Below are 17,417 nucleotides of genomic sequence, written 5' to 3' on the forward strand. Positions count from 1 at the left end.
CTCCATTCTCTCTCCTCTCAGCTTTCCGTCGTCGATTCACGTTCCCCCTCGCTTTTCCACGATCAATGATCTATCTATTGTATCAATTTTTTTTTTCTAATTTTGTTTTGTTTTCTCATAAATCCATTTACTGAAGATACGAAATTTCTGGACGGGTAAGTTTACAAATTACAGCCCACTTTCACAATTTTCCTTCTTGAGCTAATTTAATGGTATTGAAATTTTAGAAGATGGAATGTTACAGACCGAAAAACTGCTTTTTCCGCGCCTTGGATTATAGAAATTAAGAGATTTTGTGTTGGGAACCCTAAAAATTTTGTCGTTGCTGCTTCTTTTTGCTAATGTTATTCTTTTTCTAATTATATTAGGTTGATTGACTACTTAAAATATGTGGATACTTTCATGCACTGATTTTACTTGCAATGTAGTGAAGATAAAGTATGCAGTTTTCGCAAGGGTTGTTCTGGTTTGGGTTCTGGTTGCAATGACGTCCACCTTTTGATTTTTAACATATTTAACGAGTTGTCGTTTTGGGTAATCTCTGATACAGTTGAAATTGGGTTCTTGATACTTATGTTGCTGTTTGAGTTCAGAATGTCTAATCAATGAAGTGTTTAGGAGCATTAGCTTCTTTTGTTTTTCGTAGTTTTGGTTTTCTATTTGTTAAACTTGCTTCTCATGCGAGTCGGTATTTGGCAGGGACCTGCAGTGAAAAAGAAGCAAGAGATCAATTTCTGGTTTGATTTCTTGCTGCTAAGGTTGATTCGGATATGGGGTTGTAGTACTAATACCTGATTGGAGTTGTTTAAGGATTTTGTAAAAGAAGATTGGGCTTTAGACTATGTACGGGAGAGCGGGTCTAGATCGTTTCAAGAAAGCCCAGTCTTTGGAGCCTTTCTCAGTTACAGGTAATTCTGCGACTAAATCAGCCACACCACCAGTTTTCAGGACACCTGCCTATCCTACGGCAGCTTCAGTTACTCAAGCTCATGGATCATATCCACCGAGTCAATATCCAAATGATCAGAATTCGGTGCAAAAGACACTGGCCCCTGATGTGGCACCTGCTACAATGCCAACTCAGCAAGTAACCCAGGTTGGAGGAGGCCAGTCAACGTGGCAGCCTCCTGATTGGGCAATTGAGCCACGTCCTGGTGTTTATTATCTCGAGGTTGTGAAGGAAGGGGAGGTTCTTGACCAGATTAATTTGGATAAGAAGAGGCACATTTTTGGTAGGCAGTTGCATGCCTGTGATTTTGTGCTTGACCATCAGTCTGTCTCACGGCAACATGCAGCTGTGGTTCCTCATAAAAATGGCAGGTTGGAATCAACCAGCATTTAATGCTCCATCTTGGTTCTTTCTTTTGTGTCATTCACGAAGTCCAAATCTATTTGTGTCCGATTTATACTATGTATGGAGTTTTGTCTGCCGTCTTACTTTCTTAAAACTGCTTAGTAATGCACATAATTGATAAACAGTACTGAACTCATTTGCATGGCCTATAGAATTATCAATAGGATGTTCAGATGCATTTTTCATGTTAAATATAGATGTAAAAGGAAAATTTGGCCCAGATCCTAAGAGTTTGATTTGGTTATTTTAGCACTCCATCACACATGTTTGCTTTGATGTAATATTGTGCTTCTCTAAGTTGCAAGGTATTTGGGCTTGTGAGGTTGATTATTTAGCTTTGGCCTCTTGTTACATGATTGGTCTGAAATATGATCTGTTATCTGGTCAACCTCTAAGCTCTGTAAATCATTTCTCCCTGTAGTATGTGGACAATTTGTCTTCAAGATCTCACTCCTTATTGTTTGGCTCTCTTTGATTAGATGGGGTATATGCATTGTGTGATCATATGGACCTGACCGAGTTATATATCTCTCTTACAGCATATACGTGATTGATTTAGGGTCTGCACATGGTACATTTGTTGCCAATGAACGATTGACCAAAGATTCCCCTGTTGAGCTAGAGGTTGGGCAGTCGCTGCGATTTGCTGCTTCAACCAGAACTTACATTCTGAGGAAAAATAATGCTGCTCTTTTCCCTCCACGAAAACCCATGGAGATTAATTTACCGCCGCCTCCTGATCCCTCAGATGAAGAAGCAGTTTTGGCTTATAACACTTACATCAATTGTACTTTGAATGGATTGAAAAGACCCAACACATTATATGATTCAACTGAATCTCTAGATATGAAAAGTACTGAGAGAGCACCTAAGAGAATTAGAAGAACAAAAGTGGCATTTAAGGATCAGGTTGGGGGAGAGCTGGTTGAAATTGTTGGATTTTCTGATGGAGCTGATGTAGAGACAGAACCGGGTCCAGTCGGTGTGAAAGAAGGAAGTCTTGTTGGGAAATATGAATCCCTTGTACAGATTACGGTAATACCAAAAGGGAAGGAACATTCTTCTGTGAAGGAAGCCATTGTTCCTAAAGCAGGCATGACAGAGAAACTAAAACAGGTTCTGGACAAGGTCAAAGCTCCTGCAAAGAGTGGTGGAATATATGATGATCTTTATGGAGAATCATTTTCAACCAAAGTAGGTTCTTCTTGGGCATATACATCTGTTGAATCTGGTGGTAGAGAAGCTTCTCCGACTAAAATTGGAGGAAATACCCCTGGCAGTGAACACGAAAAGTCTGAAAGTCGTTCTGGCAACAATGAGGATGATAATGATGATGATCTTTTTGGGTAGGACATGACATCCTGCCAATGGATATGTCTTGTTGTACTTTTGCATCTATTCCGTTTCATGTCACTTGACACAATGGTGTTGAACCTTTAGGTTGGTTTAACTTCATACAAGTGAATTTTCAATCTGTACAAGTTGGACAAATTTGAAATGGAATCGTTAAATATTGGAACCTAAGTTTTTATGCTTGATCCATAACTTGTATGCTAAACATTGTTTTTTGATAATCTTAGGCAGGTCACAATTTTTACATTTAGTTAGCCAAATTGGTGGTACAATATATGTCTCCATTTAGTCTCTCCTTTTTTGGCTTGCGGCCCGAGTTTGCGCCTATTACTGGGGTTATGTCTTTTGTTTTTGGGGGGTTTCATGTATTTGCGATCTACCAACATTGTCTGTTTTAGTTTTTGTATCTTTGATTTCCTCAAAGTTTCGGTTTAATTCTGCGAGTTCTGTTTGTAGTAGAAGTATGAACCAGCAGTAACGCATTCAATTATCTTCACTGTGTAAATGAGTATGTTGGAAAAGAATTTTCTTCTTAAATGAGTATGTTGGAAAAGAATTTTCTTCTTGGGACAAGATAATATCGTCCATATAAATTTGTACTCAGATAAACTATTAATTATTGAATTATACATGTCTATTGATTCAAAAATTCAGATCTTATATAATTATAAATTCACATGATCGATATCAAATTAATCAGAATCTTGTGCAAAAGTTCTGAGCCCACAACCTCAATGCTTACCAATGTGGTGGCAACAACTAAAAGGCCGGACCTGCCCCAACTCATTGGACCCATCTTACGAAGTGGGAGACTCAAATATTGCCCATATCTCTGAAAAAAGATTTCCAAGAATGATAATTGGGTTCCACACAGGTTACGGGTCAATTTAAGATACCTGTTATAGTTTCAATTGAAATCATTATTTGAGCATCCGAATACAAATAAAAAACCGTTTCCAATTCTCTTTATACGTATTTTAATTAAGTCTCGATATATCAATTTAAATTAATTACATAATAAGTGTAATTTATTTTTTATATTAATGTATTATATTTATTATGTGATTGATTTGATTCTATTGAACCTGAATAGTAAGAATTTTTTTTTTGAAATTTTATATAAGAAAGACATTCTTAAAAAAATTTAAACTTTTTTAAAAATTTCTCAATTCCTACACTATGAATTCAAAATTATCTTCATTTCCAAGAGAATCATAAGATCATTATGGTTTAAGAATTTTTTATTTATATAGAAGTAAGCAAATGGGTGGACTAAATTTTATGCAAGAATGATCCTAGACAGATGTATCATCTTTATTACATCATTTTCTTCTCCAAAAATATAGGTTGGACATCATATCTAGTGATAGCTATGATGATGATCATGTTGTTATTATCATTATCGTAATCATGGCCATCATCTACCCCTTGTCATGATACCACAATCTTTTCCTGGAAAGACGACTATAGAGATTAGATAATATTATTGCTTTAAGCTATAAAATTAACAATGTAAATTTTGGGCACCCCATCATTTGAAGTTCTTACAACTATAACATAGCTGACTGTACATGCCAGATTCTTACCTACGGCAAGTCACGTGTACTTATATATGTGATGGATTAAACTTTCTTTCCTTCTTTCAGCCAACAATTTAAACATGAATTACTCTACCAAGAACCAACAAAAGAGATCAAATCAAACAAAGACATCATAAGCAGTTGAATTCAAATAATAACTGTAGACATGCAAGCCACATACTTGCACGCGTGCATTTGACAATCGGGTCGACAGCATGAAAATTGCTGGTCACTGCCCAGCCTCCAAACCACCAACATGTATAGGCAACATATCAAATCTCGACTCCCACGTCATGGATCGATCTCAACTCCCGACCGGTCCAATCAAGATTGTGCGCATCATACGGTGCCTGATGGGACCACGTGGCCGACACGGAATACAATGAAAACCAGCCATCACTTCTCTGAAGATGACCACACCTCCCTAGTGGGGAGAACTATGATGATGAGATTTGTATATAGGATCTTTCTGTATGGTATGGTCCCAGTTCTTGAAAAAATGACCTTTTCCTCTAGAAATTGGTAGGTCTTAAGCCCACTTGCATTGCATGCTATTTTGCATCAAGAACTCTTCATCACTTAACAATATATGTGTAGCTTGGGTACCTTTTCCTTTGTGAAAAAAATATGATCTTTTTTGCTTTTTCCCATGTTCAAGTAGTTTATCATTAGCTTTCTTATGATGTATTACTATGTTGACTAAGAGCACATTTAATACACATAGCTCATATGTTTCATACATGGACCCAACCCCATAAATAACCTGTTTCTCTCCTCTCTCTCCCTCCATCCGTTCTTTCCCTTTCTCTAGCTGTGTTCTTGAACAGTCTCTGTTGCTAAAATTTTCTGTACTATGATTATTACATGCATGAAGCAGCAAACATGGATCCATCGCGGGTTCAGTTCTTCTGCAGACAAATGTGTAAGAAAATGGAGTTAGATTGAAGAGATTGGTTTCCATACTTATCATGCTCGACGGGTTCATCAATTCTTAACAGCCAGTTGGAGTGCTTAGAAGTGTAAATCTGCAGCTAGTTATATCAGCATAGTTAGCTCAATTTATTGGTAAGTTTTTAGTATTGTGTATTCACAAGATGCTTACGGCACTTTTTCAGTTTGAATGCCGGTTCTGGCAACATCCGTTTCATTACAAACTGTGTAAGATGAGGCCGCTTTATGTGTATCACTAAGTTTTGTCGCGCTATAGTAGCTAAGATAATTATATAAAGAAGGATGGAGAAGTAACTTTATGGTAACTTACATTGGAAATCTGTGAAGTGTCCCTTATAAATCTCAATATGCTACTGCCAAATTTAGCTTACTACCACATACATATAAGGCTACTGAGACATGGTGCTTTTCTTTTGCTTCACAATTTTCTGTGTGCTTTATTTGTGGCCTCATTTTCAACGTATATAAGTTCCACCATATTTTTCCTTGTTTTATTCTGTTCCCTCGTTTTCAGGAAAAGCAATAGCTCGGCTTAGTTTTGCTTATGAAAGAAACGTCGATTCTGCACCATGCATTATAACTCCACTCACCACTCACCACTGATTTTTCTCTCAAAGCAAGGGTCTTTATGTGGGATTCCAATTGCTAAAAAAGCTAAAAGTCGAAAAGGGCACCTTCTTGAAGATGGAGATAACAATTTCGTATATGTCTAGGGGGGTCCGGGGACATTCAATCTTCTAGTGATGTATATATCAATCTAGTGCAACTTGTTTCTTGCTTGTCAATGAATGCTTAAAGGAAGGTAACCACTTGGCAATCAGTGGTTTTGACGGCTACGGAAGTTTGGCATATTTTCAGCAATAAGAAGGTGAGATTGCCAAGTAAACTTCCATAATGTGCACTCCTCCAAACTTCTCTCGAACTTGTCTTCCTTCCATCTCAGAAAGTGCTGAAAAAGTACCTTTTTTCACTTCCGTTAGTAGGATATAAGTCCTCTCTCGTCTGTATGGCATGTAATACACAGAAACCAGTCACTAGTCCAGCTGTATTGCTTTTTCCTTTGAAGCTAGTTTATTAAATGGTCTTGTTCAGAGTGAGCCTGAAAGTTGATAATGAAGTAATTAATCAGTTCAAATTCTCTTCTCTAGTTTCATGCTGACAGAAGCTTTCACCTGGACTGCTCTTCCTACGTGTAACTTAAGTAACATTAAGGCTTCCGTTTCTGTTGTTTTTTCGTTAGTTTTTCTCCAATATATGCAACAGGTAATTTCAGATGACGAATTTTCTTTGGAAATAGTAGGAGAAGGTAAGCCAGAGCTCTATCAGCTGTGGCCTGAAAGTTTCGTTCCAAAAGGTTTTATCGCAGACATGAAGTTTATGAAACTCGGGGCTGGTCCAGACACCTTCTACACGGAGGAGGCAACTAGGTAAGCCAAAACTCATACAACTGCAGTTGCTAAGGTGAAAAGATGAGTTGGTACTGAGATCAAAATTTGGACATTTTCAGGACTGTTTTATCAGATGTACCGAGTGACCTCACCATTCGGATAAACAATATCACTTATCTTCTCCATAAGGTAAATTCAGAGATAAGATGTCGCAAGTGAAATCTTGAAGATATAATCATCAAACTGAAATCAGAATTTAAACCATTAATCCCTTCAGACCAGCTTTTTCTTGCGGCAGTAGTATCTAAATTTTATCCAAGATCACTCAGACAGATGTTGTTTGCTTCTACTGTGCCTAGCTGCAGTATTCTCTTCTTCCAAAGTGTGGTTTATTACAACGGCTTTCCTCCGAGAAAGAGGATTCCACCAATGTCGCCCTGGACCTACATGACATTCCAGGCGGAGACGAGGCTTTTGAGCTTTGTGCCAAGTTTTGTTACGGGATCTCAATCAACCTCAGTGCCCACAATTTTGTGTCTGCCTTTTGTGCTGCCAAGTTCCTCAGAATGACAGAAGCAGTTGAAAACGGAAACCTCATCATGAAACTAGAGGCCTTCTTCTCATCCTGCATTCTTGAAGGCTGGAAGGATTCTGTCGTGACTCTTCAGAACACACAAAGAGTGTATGAGTGGTCAGAAAATCTCAGCATTGTCAGAAGATGCATCGAATCCATCGTTGACAAGATATTGACGCCTCCGGCAAAGGTTAGATAATCCTCCCGTGGTTTACTGAACTCCTACTAGGTAATAGTACTCAAGCATATATGAATTTGACATAGACAAAGGCCCTTCTTCAGGTCAGATGGTCTTATACCTATACTAGGCCAGGCTACGCAAAAAAACGCCACCAGTCGGTGCCAAAGGATTGGTGGACAGAGGACATATCTTTCCTTGACATCGACATGTTCAGATGCATAGTTACTGCTGTTAAGTCGACAAATATTCTGCAGCCACAGCTCATCGGGGAGGCTTTGCATGTCTACGCGTGCCGTTGGCTGCTAGACATGACAGAAAGTCAGCCTAACAAGAGCTCAAGTTCTCAAGTAGATGATTCTCCACACAGAAAACAAAGAATTCTTGAGACCATTGTGGGCCTGATTCCAGCAGATAAAGGATCTGTCTCGATCAAATTCTTGCTGAGACTCCTCAGCATCGCCAACTTTCTTGGTGTGTCTCCGGTGACAAAAGCAGAACTCTTGAGGATCTCAAGTTTGCAGCTCGAGGAGGCAACGCTGGACGACTTGTTGCTTCCGACTTGGGCCCCCAACGATCAAACCTCCCATGACACTGATTTGGTCAAGACAGTTCTAGAGAGTTTCTTGAGGCAGTGGAGAAGACAAACTTCTGCAGGTGAAAGCCAATCACTACTGAGATCAATTCATAAGATTGGAAAGCTTGTCGATTCCTACCTGCTAGTGGTAGCAAAGGATGCCAACTTGCCATTTCATAAATTTGAATCTCTGATCGAAACGCTCCCAGGAAATGCACGGCCCGAGCACAACGATCTCTACAAGGCAATCAATACTTACCTCAAGGTATGCTTCCAATACATCTCATGTAGAAGATTCTCTTGATCATCTAATGCATTCTTTATACATTGACTCAACAACAGGAGCACCCTGATCTGAGCAAAACAGACAAGAAACAAATCTGTAGATTTCTAGATTGCCAAAAGTTGTCTCCAGAAGTACGAGCCCACGCTGTCAAAAACGAACTCTTGCCACTGAGAACAGTGGTTCAAGTTCTTTTCTACGAGCAGGAGAAGAAAGGCCACACAACGACAAACAAAACGCATGCATCTCCAGAACAACATGCAGACAGGCAAGAAACGTCGGACATCAGAGACGAGCTGAACAAACTAAAATTGAGTGCAGGCGAGCAGTCCAGCAAAGGCAAAGGTAACAGAAGTTCAGAGCCTGGAACAAGTGGAGTTCATCGCAATCTGAGGAAGTCTGATGATAAGCAGCAACAAAGACAAGACCAAAAGCTTCAAGATAAGAGCAGTCACCAAACCAGAAACGGAGAAAGGAAGGGAAATCAGAGAAGAGGACATTGCTGGGATTCATCTGAATCATCACAAGAACGCTCAAGTGAGAAGAGTATCAGAAAAGACACTCAGCAAAAGCAGAGAGAGATAGCCCATTAAGATTACTACAACTTTGTCTTAAAAAAGCTTTCATGTTATTACAATTCATTCAGGCACATATCTGTGAACATGAAGATCTAAACAAACATATGTAAGTTTGTGCATCATATGTATACAGTTATTCACATTTCTTGATAGAGCTACATATTATTCTCCGAATATTAAATAATTAATGCATTTTTCGTATTCGTAGCTTGATAGTAAAACATTTTCTCTAGTGATTCACATTATGCCAAATGTTCATGTAATGTATAGCAACGACGCAAATAATTATGAAATGTTCACGATGAAAAAGGTTTTTAGTCGATATTTAACACGTCTTTTGATACAAAAATAGAATGTAACGTTAGTTTATGAGGAATATTTAAGTTGTTATATATTTATTTTATAATTTTGTATTTTAAATATGGAAAATAAATCAATTTACTATTTAGTGTAATTAAAATAAATGAGTATATATTAAAATTTCTCAAGTTTATAAGTGAACACACACACACACAGTCACCATCGTACGGTTGTGAATAAGGAAGAGCACGTTAATCTTGTGCACTGTATCATAGGTGACGCGCCTTTTTCACCAACTAAGCGCCACGGCGGCAGCCAATATGCTGACTGCACTGCAGATACTTACACGATACATACAACTCCGACTTTCTCTCTCTAGGTTTCAGTTGCACTTGCAGTTGCAGGGCTCAATCTCATTCTATATTTCGATATTCTCTCTCTCTCTTCAATTTCCATTGTTTTGTTTCATGAATCGGTAATACTGTAACCAATTTAAATCATTTCCTGCTCTGGGCCTTCCTTTTCTTGATTTTGAAGAAAAGGAGAGAAAAATATAAAACCCCTTCAAATTGCAATTTCAATAACTTTTTGCGTTCGAAAAGTTTGGAGTTTTCGGGGACGAGTGAATCCGCATACACAATGTTCTATATGTTTTTCTCTTCTCCTCCCATTTCCTTTTAAAAAGGTACTTCTCTTTGCCTCTTCTTTCTCTTATGCGCATCCATGTTTAGTTGTTATGTATTGTCGTGTATGTATTTTGATTGGTGTGGATAGTTTCTTGTTGGATTCCACCTTATAAAATCTCGAGAAACTGTTCTGAATGGATCGGCAGATATATGGTACAGATCCATGCACGCTAGAACCACTGCTTCTTATACTTCAATTTGATTTTGTTTTATTTTTCATGTGTCATCTTATGATTTCAACAAAATTGATTTTGACATATATAGTTCTGATATTCATTTTTCTGGTTTTCAGGTTGATATAGAATGTCTTTCAGTAGGATATTGCTGTCATTTCTGGATGTGTAGTGATTCAATTTTAGTATCCCTGTGGAAAGAGTTGATTAACCTGTATAAATGCGGAGAAGTTAAATCTTTAAGGAATATATTGCCTTCGTTTTAATTTAGTAAGAAAATATATCTTTTTTTCTGCATTTATTCCCTATGATTGTAGATTTCCATTTTTCAGTAATTCAACCATGATTGGTCAGTACCTCGTTGGTTTTGAGGGCCATTTATGTTATAATGCTGTGATAATACAGACAACTGGATCTTTCTGCATTACCTGTTATAGATATAAAGCTAAGAAAGACGGTTGCATGATCTTTAAATGACTTTTCTACATTTAGTATCGTATCGTGAAATTGTGTGATGCCATTGCACAAAGTCACGAGTCACAGTCAACTAATCTTAAGCCATAATGTACTTTAGTTTCTTTGTTTTTGCCCGCATGTCTTCTTTGGCTAATTGACATGCTGAACACTGATAAAAGATGTGTTAATTACGACAGTGTGTAAATTCGAGGAAACACTGAAAATAAACACCAGCGTTTTTTGAACCTGAACTTGCTGTTCTTTTTATGATATTAGTATCATAGTTGTCAAAGGCGCATGATGCATCATGGTGCAAAGTGGCTCCGTATGCTGCATGCCCCTTTTTGAAGCACGGTGCAGATTTACAGGAATAGTTATTATACCTTTAGTATTTTTGCCAATATCATCAGGTTTCAGATTAGGTTTAACTTTTTAGCCAAAAGTTTCAAGAGAAAGCAAATTACTGTCATAATTTTAGCAAGAAAAACCACAAATTTGTTTGTTTCGCAAATTATATATTATTGCAAGAAAATTAAGTAATGACTTTAAATAATAACAATGAATTACACACAAAAAAGTAATCAACAATTTACCAAAGTTCCAAGAGAAAAAAACACAAAAAGAAGGATAATAAGAGGTGGAATAATAGGCCTTGCCAGAAAAGAAAAGAAGAAAGGACAAAGAAAGAAGAGAATAAAAAGAGCAGTAGCATCCGAGAAACAGAAGAGAAAAAAAGAAGACATTACTTGAAGAGATGGAAGAGAAATGTTACTGCTGCAGAGAGAAAATGGAGAAGATTAGGGTTCTTTTGTTCAGTTTTTCTTTTAAATAAAAAGCGCACCTGCCTGCCCTGCCATGGCCCAGCACCATTGCTGGAAAATGGGGCTAGGTTCTCGCCTTCTATGCCACGTGCCATGGAGCCACACGTACCATTAATAACCAATTTGTAATGTTGTATGATCATGCTATCAGATGATTTAATCATCCGAACTAGGGTGATCACGTATGTGGGGTTCACATGGATGACTAAAAACCACCATCGGACTTATGTCAAACAATCTTAAAAGTTTTGTATAGAGTCGCTTTCATTATATGTTGAGACATTTAAAGCCCTTGCTATACTAATTGTGTAGTAACTTAGGGAGACTTTCAGAGAAGTGCAGGCCTTGTCAAAGATGTGTGAAAGTCCAGTCAACTGGTCCCAGAACTTTTGTGAGATTAAAACCCAATTTGTTCTCTCTAGTGTAAAGCAAATTTAACAAAATATCATGACATTACCTATGATCTTCACATCAGTTGTTCCGAAAATAACTAAGTTAAATAATCCTTGCCAGTTAGGTGTGCTAACAAATCCCAATCTTCAGTGAACCCATTTTGTAGATGACGGAAGTAATGGACCGTTCATCCATATGATTCAATTGCAATCATCATGGTGTTCCTCCATATCTTTGAGAATTTGTTAACTTGATTCTCCAATTGCTTGTGATGGGGAAGGATAGAAGTTTGTTTGATACATTTATTAGTACTAGTTGTTCTGCTTGTGTCGAAGAATTAAAAATTTCAGTGTCTTGCTATAAAGGTATGGAGTGTTCTGGTTTCTGGCAAAGATCATGGTGCAGTGCCTGGATGGAGTAAAGCATCTGCTTTCTACTGTTATAAACTGCTGTGAATCTGACATTAACAAGCAGTCCTGGGGCCTGGAAAATCCTGAAGCTCTAGCGAGGCAGACAGTTTGTATGTTTCTTATTGTTTATATTTCTCTATATTTCTGAGTAGAACCAAGTGATTCGGTGTATTTCCTTCATACTTTCTATTCTTTAAAAGGCAGGCATGTTGTGATTGTATTTAATGAAAGAAGAAAAGTTCAGAATGTGATTTGGGTGAATAACAGAGGAAGTAAATGAAAATTGTGTTTGACGTCTTCGCACAAGATCTCTGATCAATTAAAACGTAACTTTGGTTGAGTTTTTTCATTTTTCCTTTTCAGGGTAGATCTAGATTATCACAGAATTCTTTCTTTACCAGGTGCTTGCATTTCCTGTGCTGGGTGATCTTCTGTTTTATTGTGTGATAGGATCAAATTTAAGGCTTAGAGGTTGTGAAATAATCTTGTTCGGCATAACTATTTCCATGTAAAATAGAAGAAAAGATTGGTTTGGTAAATGGCATAAAACTGGCATCATGCAGTTTGCATGAATTTTTTATTCTATATTCTTCCAGCCAAGCTATAGACTTGCGTGCTAATTAAATTCTGCTCCTTTTTTCTCTTGTTGGTGTTCTGCTGCAGTCAGTGTTAGCGAAATAGAAGCCTTGTATGAATTGTTTAAAAAGATCAGCAGTGCTGTGATTGATGATGGGCTGATTAACAAGGTAATGGATGGTATTTGTATTAGTTTCTTTTATCGTGATGTTCGGCATGAGGTTGCTTATACTTTTTCCTGCAGTCACATTACAGTATTGAGACTTGATTCTGCACTTCTCCTATTATTGACTCACTTCCTAAATCTAAATTTGGTATTTCTGCAACTTGTATATATTTCTAGGAAGAGTTCCAGCTTGCACTGTTTAAGACAAGCAAAAAGGAGAGCCTGTTCGCTGACAGGGTTAGTATTCATGTGCCAAATATTGCAAAGTGCTTAAAATATGCCGTGTCTGGAATTTTCTCTTGAATAAAGTCACGACAAAGTTTAATTACTTAAGCTGCATGCATAATTGAATTGGTTTGTCCTACATATCTACCGCGTTCATGTGCACAAGTCAACATGTGCTTTCTTACATAAAATATTCTTTTTTGTTATCCTGATTATTTCATGTTTTATTTAGTGTGATAAGTTTAACGATGAGTTATTTGTATTCTGAAGGTCTTTGATCTGTTTGATACAAAGCACAATGGGATATTAGACTTTGAAGAGTTTGCCCGTGCCCTTTCAGTCTTTCACCCAAATGCCCCGCTTGATGACAAGATTGATTGTAAGCATCATGTTTTCATTGTTGATTTTGTTACTGGTCTCATTTAGGCATCCAGTTCTATTCTCTGAGGCTCTGCAGATTGCCTCTTCAACCAGTTATATAAATATGCCAAAGCAAAAGGACAAGGGCTATAGTCTTGAAGTGGACCAAGTTTCATTCATTTCTGTTTGTCAGGGGGTGGGGTGGTTTTTTAGTTGCTTACATTCAATTATGTGCTAAAATCTTATAATTTGGGTAGTTATATTGCATTGTAGCTTCATGTTTATTCATTCATCTGCTTTTTTTGTTTCTAGAATGGCTGTGATTTGTGATTCTGATATTCCTTCAACTTGGTGATTCTAACATTTCACTGTTGCAGTTTCATTCCAGCTATATGATCTGAAGCAGCAAGGGTTCATTGAAAGACAGGAGGTAAATTTCCTTTCCCTTGGAGAAAAACTCTATTAAAGATTTGGATGTCATGGGATCATTAAGAAGATTCTTTGTCATTGTCTTTTACTGAGAATTTGGGTACAATGGTGGTTATATATATCCAGTTTCAGGAAAATCCAGATTTTAATTGGTTTAACATCTATCAGTATGATGTTTCTTCTTCCAGACAGTCTTTCCACTATTTCATAATGAAGTTTTAATGATTATCTACCAGATACTTTTTTAACACAAACTTTATTCTGTCTTAGTAATGATGCATCTATTTCCCTAATATTTTCTTGTTACCTGATATTTACCAATATATTGTACATCAGAAGTCTTTAGGTTTAAAATACTTCACAAATCTGGATTGTACCTAAACAGTAATTTGTGAACTGTAAATGGAATATCTTTTAGTATAATCATCTCAAAGCTAAGCTGCGGATCATGATTTTCCACTTGGTTGTTGCAGGTAAAGCAAATGGTGGTGGCAACACTGGCTGAATCTGGCATGAACCTTTCAGATGAGGTTATAGAGAGTATCATTGACAAGGTGAAGCCCCAGTCTGATTGATTTTATCCAGATTTACACCTGTAGCATGGATTCTATAGGTTCTTTAACTCTTTTTTACATTGGCAATTTACCTTTTGAGTATTACATTGGAACTGGCAGATCTTTTGGTTATTCTCTTCTTGTTTAGCAGATTTATTATGAACTCTGGAACCCAAACGTTAAACGGACCGGCGGTTAAGTGAGGGGTGCAAATTATGTAAGAATACCTTTATAGCCATATGTATGACTATCCCAATTGTTTGTGAAGGGGACGAGCGGCGTGTATATTGGCTGACAATTTTATTTTATTTCTTTGGGTTTCACCATTATGGGCCCATGTGGAACTAAGCATAGTAGTCTCATATTGCTGTTCTGCCTTGTTGTAGGGGCTTACTAGTGCATAGTGTCAACAGCAGCTGCAACTTTTGCTTTACTTACTGCTATTGGATGACAAAAATTTTAGGCTTCTGCCTGATTTGACTTATATTTTGCGGACCAGAATTAAATCCTTACTGAGGATGGAGCGTCTTAGTGATGTATGGTATTTATTACACAAATTGAAATGGAAGTTAAACTATAATGATGATACGTCCAAATAATTAGAGCATTGCAAAGAATAAGGTGGATGAAGGTGCAAGTTGTTTTTTATAGGTTTTTTCCCTAATCCTTTTGGTGCATGTTGTTAGCATTTATATCCATAAATGGTTCTTAACTAAGTTATTAAATCCATGCTACGGCATCCTGGATACTGTAGCCAGAATAGTTTGAGTTCTGTTCTCCAGCAATATTAATGATTAAATCAACACATGGCTCTAGACATTTGAGGAAGCAGATACCAAACATGATGGAAGGATTGACAAAGAGGAGTGGAGGAGCCTTGTGATGCGTCATCCATCTCTTTTGAAGAATATGACCCTTCAATACCTCAAGTAAGTTTGTCATACTTCCCTAAAGGGATGTTCTGATCTGACCTTTAATTTGATTCAACAAATTTCTTGCAGACATTGTTCCATACTGAAAGCCCGAGGTCTAGTTGATTGATAAGTTGATGCCTTAGTGTGTGCTATAATTAATTTGTTGATTTATTTGCCTGAAAATGATGTTATGCATGAAACATCTGATTAACAATGTTTCTCTATGTAAGTTAACGCTGATTGAGGCATGTCCCATCAACTTTTGGGGAACTTGATGATAGCTATCTTTTCAAATGAACACACACACTCACGCATACTCCCACACCAATGAACATCTTGTGCAGTTGGGTTCTTCCATGAAAGTGGGGTGAAGGTTCAATTCATTCAAGCTATAATTGATTCTTTTCTTGCTAACAATAATTGAAATATATTTAGATAGAGATGCATACTGGGGTTTAATCTTATATCATTCAATGCTTCAAAGTTCAAACATAACTGCTGAGCACTAAACCCATTACTTCTGATGGACAGAGACATCACCACCACATTCCCCAGCTTTGTATTCCATTCTCAAGTTGATGATACGTAGGTCGGGGACCGACTCTTGTTGCACACCCCGGATAGCGATAGCGTGTGGCTATTTGAATCTAGACAGCTTGTTGATTCTTTGTGTAAAGCTCTCCCAGAGAAAGCTCTCGCCCAACTGGATGCAGAGATGAAATTGTTGGATTCTTTTTCTCCTCAGTATATATGAGTATTTGACAGCTCTATATACGTTTATCAAGATTATGAAGATAAAACATTTGATTTTTCAGGATGGATTCTTTGTTTGAACAAATTTGTTGTATTTGTTGTTTCAGGTTTTGTTTAGAACAAGGCTGGAGTCTATTTTTTGCAAGAGCTTTATATATGGGCATATAGAAAGGGTTGTGGATCTGTTGATGTGATTCTGAGGAAACATTGCCTCCAAGTTTTTTTAAGTTCTTTCTTTATAATGTTAAAATTATTGTTATCTAATGATACATATATATATATAAATATATTTGATTAATATACCTTTGTGTATATATACATATTTAATCATTATATATGATTTGCGATACCATTAATTAATTACAAATATTTTTAAAAAAATAATTCAAACATAAAAAAGTTAACACATTGTCGGGTATTTCTTCAAAATACTCTTCCCAAGGTAACCCAAGTTGAAGTATCATGCAAAATGATTCAAACGGAGCCTTAAAAGTCTTCTTTCCTTTTGGGACAATTTGCACTTTGGAATTATAGTGATTTTGTACGATGTAATGTTAAATTATAAAAATAATACTTTGCACTGAGTAACATTCAATGAGAGCACACACCATCCCTCTGTCCAATTTCAATGAATTTTGTCGCCGAAAAATTGTCATATAGTCTATTTTCATAGATTTTTCTTCAAACGTGACAATGCCCTGATCCTTTCCTCATGTTTGCCTTATTTTTTCTAGTTAATCCTCTCGTTCTCTCTCATTTCTATTTTCACACACAAGATAAGAAGCAATTACAAAGGTTGGAGGTGGAGAGGGATAATTGCAATGAGAAATTAGAAGAGTTGAAACCGTTGAAGCTCCCTCCAGGTTGACTCATTCATATAAAGAGATGTGCAACCCCTGTAATTTTATAGTTTATACCCAAGTTTTGTCATGATTTGTTATAAAGGAAAGGCTATTAAATTTTTTTTTTAAAAAAAAAACCCTTTATATTCAAGATTGACATAATTTTGTTGCAAATAATTGTACAATTAAAGAGTGCAATGTACTATATTATTTTTTATAATTTGAGAAATGGTAATTAGTCTTTAATTAAACCCTGAAATCAAGATTTAGTGCAGTGTGGAGCAAGATACAGAAGATGGATTGGCTCAATCCAAATTCCCATCTCTTTATTAGGAAATTCAGAACCTCCTATTCTTGAAAAAATACAAAGACAAGGCCTTACTCCGGAAAATGGGATTGCAGTGAAGTACTCAGTTTTGATCATTCTTGTTGCTGGATATTGAATTTTCCTTTGTCCGAATGAAGGGAAGACGACAACATTCACTAAGAAACCCCACTCTAAATAAGACAACCCCCCCCCCCCCACCCGTGCCCACACACACC

At 37.0% G+C, this 17,417-nt stretch overlaps 3 protein-coding genes across 9 annotated transcripts; all 3 read left to right on the plus strand.

Moving 5' to 3' along the window:
* Positions 7 to 2,983, plus strand: LOC105168064 (nuclear inhibitor of protein phosphatase 1). The gene is made up of 3 exons (XM_011087984.2): positions 7 to 155; positions 700 to 1,320; positions 1,894 to 2,983. Exons 2-3 carry the CDS (start codon positions 842 to 844, stop codon positions 2,702 to 2,704), a joined length of 1,290 nt encoding a protein of 429 aa, XP_011086286.1. The 5' UTR covers positions 7 to 155; positions 700 to 841; the 3' UTR covers positions 2,705 to 2,983.
* LOC105168065 (BTB/POZ domain-containing protein At5g47800) lies at positions 4,917 to 8,986 on the plus strand. 4 transcript variants are annotated; one of them, XM_020695828.1, is made up of 6 exons: positions 4,917 to 5,352; positions 6,536 to 6,665; positions 6,746 to 6,815; positions 6,986 to 7,390; positions 7,483 to 8,220; positions 8,298 to 8,986. In XM_020695828.1, exons 2-6 carry the CDS (start codon positions 6,607 to 6,609, stop codon positions 8,829 to 8,831), a joined length of 1,806 nt encoding a protein of 601 aa, XP_020551487.1. In that variant the 5' UTR covers positions 4,917 to 5,352; positions 6,536 to 6,606; the 3' UTR covers positions 8,832 to 8,986. The 4 variants fall into 4 exon arrangements, with proteins under 4 accessions (XP_020551487.1, XP_020551488.1, XP_011086287.1 ...); XM_020695829.1 differs by having other exon boundaries at positions 6,539 to 6,665; XM_011087985.2 differs by lacking the exon at positions 4,917 to 5,352 and having other exon boundaries at positions 5,381 to 6,665.
* LOC105168067 (calcineurin B-like protein 2) lies at positions 9,434 to 16,282 on the plus strand. 4 transcript variants are annotated; one of them, XR_848307.2, is made up of 10 exons: positions 9,439 to 9,801; positions 12,011 to 12,165; positions 12,719 to 12,801; positions 12,975 to 13,034; positions 13,293 to 13,401; positions 13,760 to 13,812; positions 14,285 to 14,365; positions 15,182 to 15,294; positions 15,811 to 16,002; positions 16,140 to 16,282. XR_848307.2 is itself a non-coding variant. In XM_020695581.1 (9 exons), exons 2-8 carry the CDS (start codon positions 12,042 to 12,044, stop codon positions 14,562 to 14,564), a joined length of 558 nt encoding a protein of 185 aa, XP_020551240.1. In that variant the 5' UTR covers positions 9,434 to 9,801; positions 12,011 to 12,041; the 3' UTR covers positions 14,565 to 14,582; positions 15,182 to 15,294. The 4 variants fall into 4 exon arrangements, 3 of the variants coding, with proteins under 3 accessions (XP_020551240.1, XP_020551241.1, XP_011086290.1); XM_020695581.1 differs by lacking the exons at positions 15,811 to 16,002; positions 16,140 to 16,282 and adding an exon at positions 14,517 to 14,582 and having other exon boundaries at positions 9,434 to 9,801; XM_020695582.1 differs by lacking the exons at positions 15,182 to 15,294; positions 15,811 to 16,002; positions 16,140 to 16,282 and adding exons at positions 14,517 to 14,582; positions 14,752 to 15,175 and having other exon boundaries at positions 9,434 to 9,801.

This window comes from Sesamum indicum, linkage group LG8 (genome assembly GCF_000512975.1).
Source record: "Sesamum indicum cultivar Zhongzhi No. 13 linkage group LG8, S_indicum_v1.0, whole genome shotgun sequence".
Classification (NCBI taxonomy): Eukaryota; Viridiplantae; Streptophyta; class Magnoliopsida; order Lamiales; family Pedaliaceae; genus Sesamum; species Sesamum indicum.

Coding starts and splice junctions, on each gene's coding strand:
- LOC105168064 (XM_011087984.2), top strand. CDS start 842: ATGTACGGGAGAGCGGGTCTAGATCGTTTCAAGAAAGCCCAGTCTTTG. Junction 1,321..1,893: donor GTTCCTCATAAAAATGGCAG/GTTGGAATCAAC, acceptor TCTCTCTTACAG/CATATACGTGATTGATTTAG.
- LOC105168067 (XM_011087988.2), top strand. CDS start 12,042: ATGGTGCAGTGCCTGGATGGAGTAAAGCATCTGCTTTCTACTGTTATA. Junction 13,813..14,284: donor GGTTCATTGAAAGACAGGAG/GTAAATTTCCTT, acceptor TGGTTGTTGCAG/GTAAAGCAAATGGTGGTGGC. Junction 14,366..15,181: donor TAGAGAGTATCATTGACAAG/GTGAAGCCCCAG, acceptor ACATGGCTCTAG/ACATTTGAGGAAGCAGATAC.
- LOC105168065 (XM_011087985.2), top strand. CDS start 6,391: ATGCTGACAGAAGCTTTCACCTGGACTGCTCTTCCTACGTGTAACTTA. Junction 6,666..6,745: donor TACACGGAGGAGGCAACTAG/GTAAGCCAAAAC, acceptor GGACATTTTCAG/GACTGTTTTATCAGATGTAC. Junction 7,391..7,482: donor TATTGACGCCTCCGGCAAAG/GTTAGATAATCC, acceptor GCCCTTCTTCAG/GTCAGATGGTCTTATACCTA.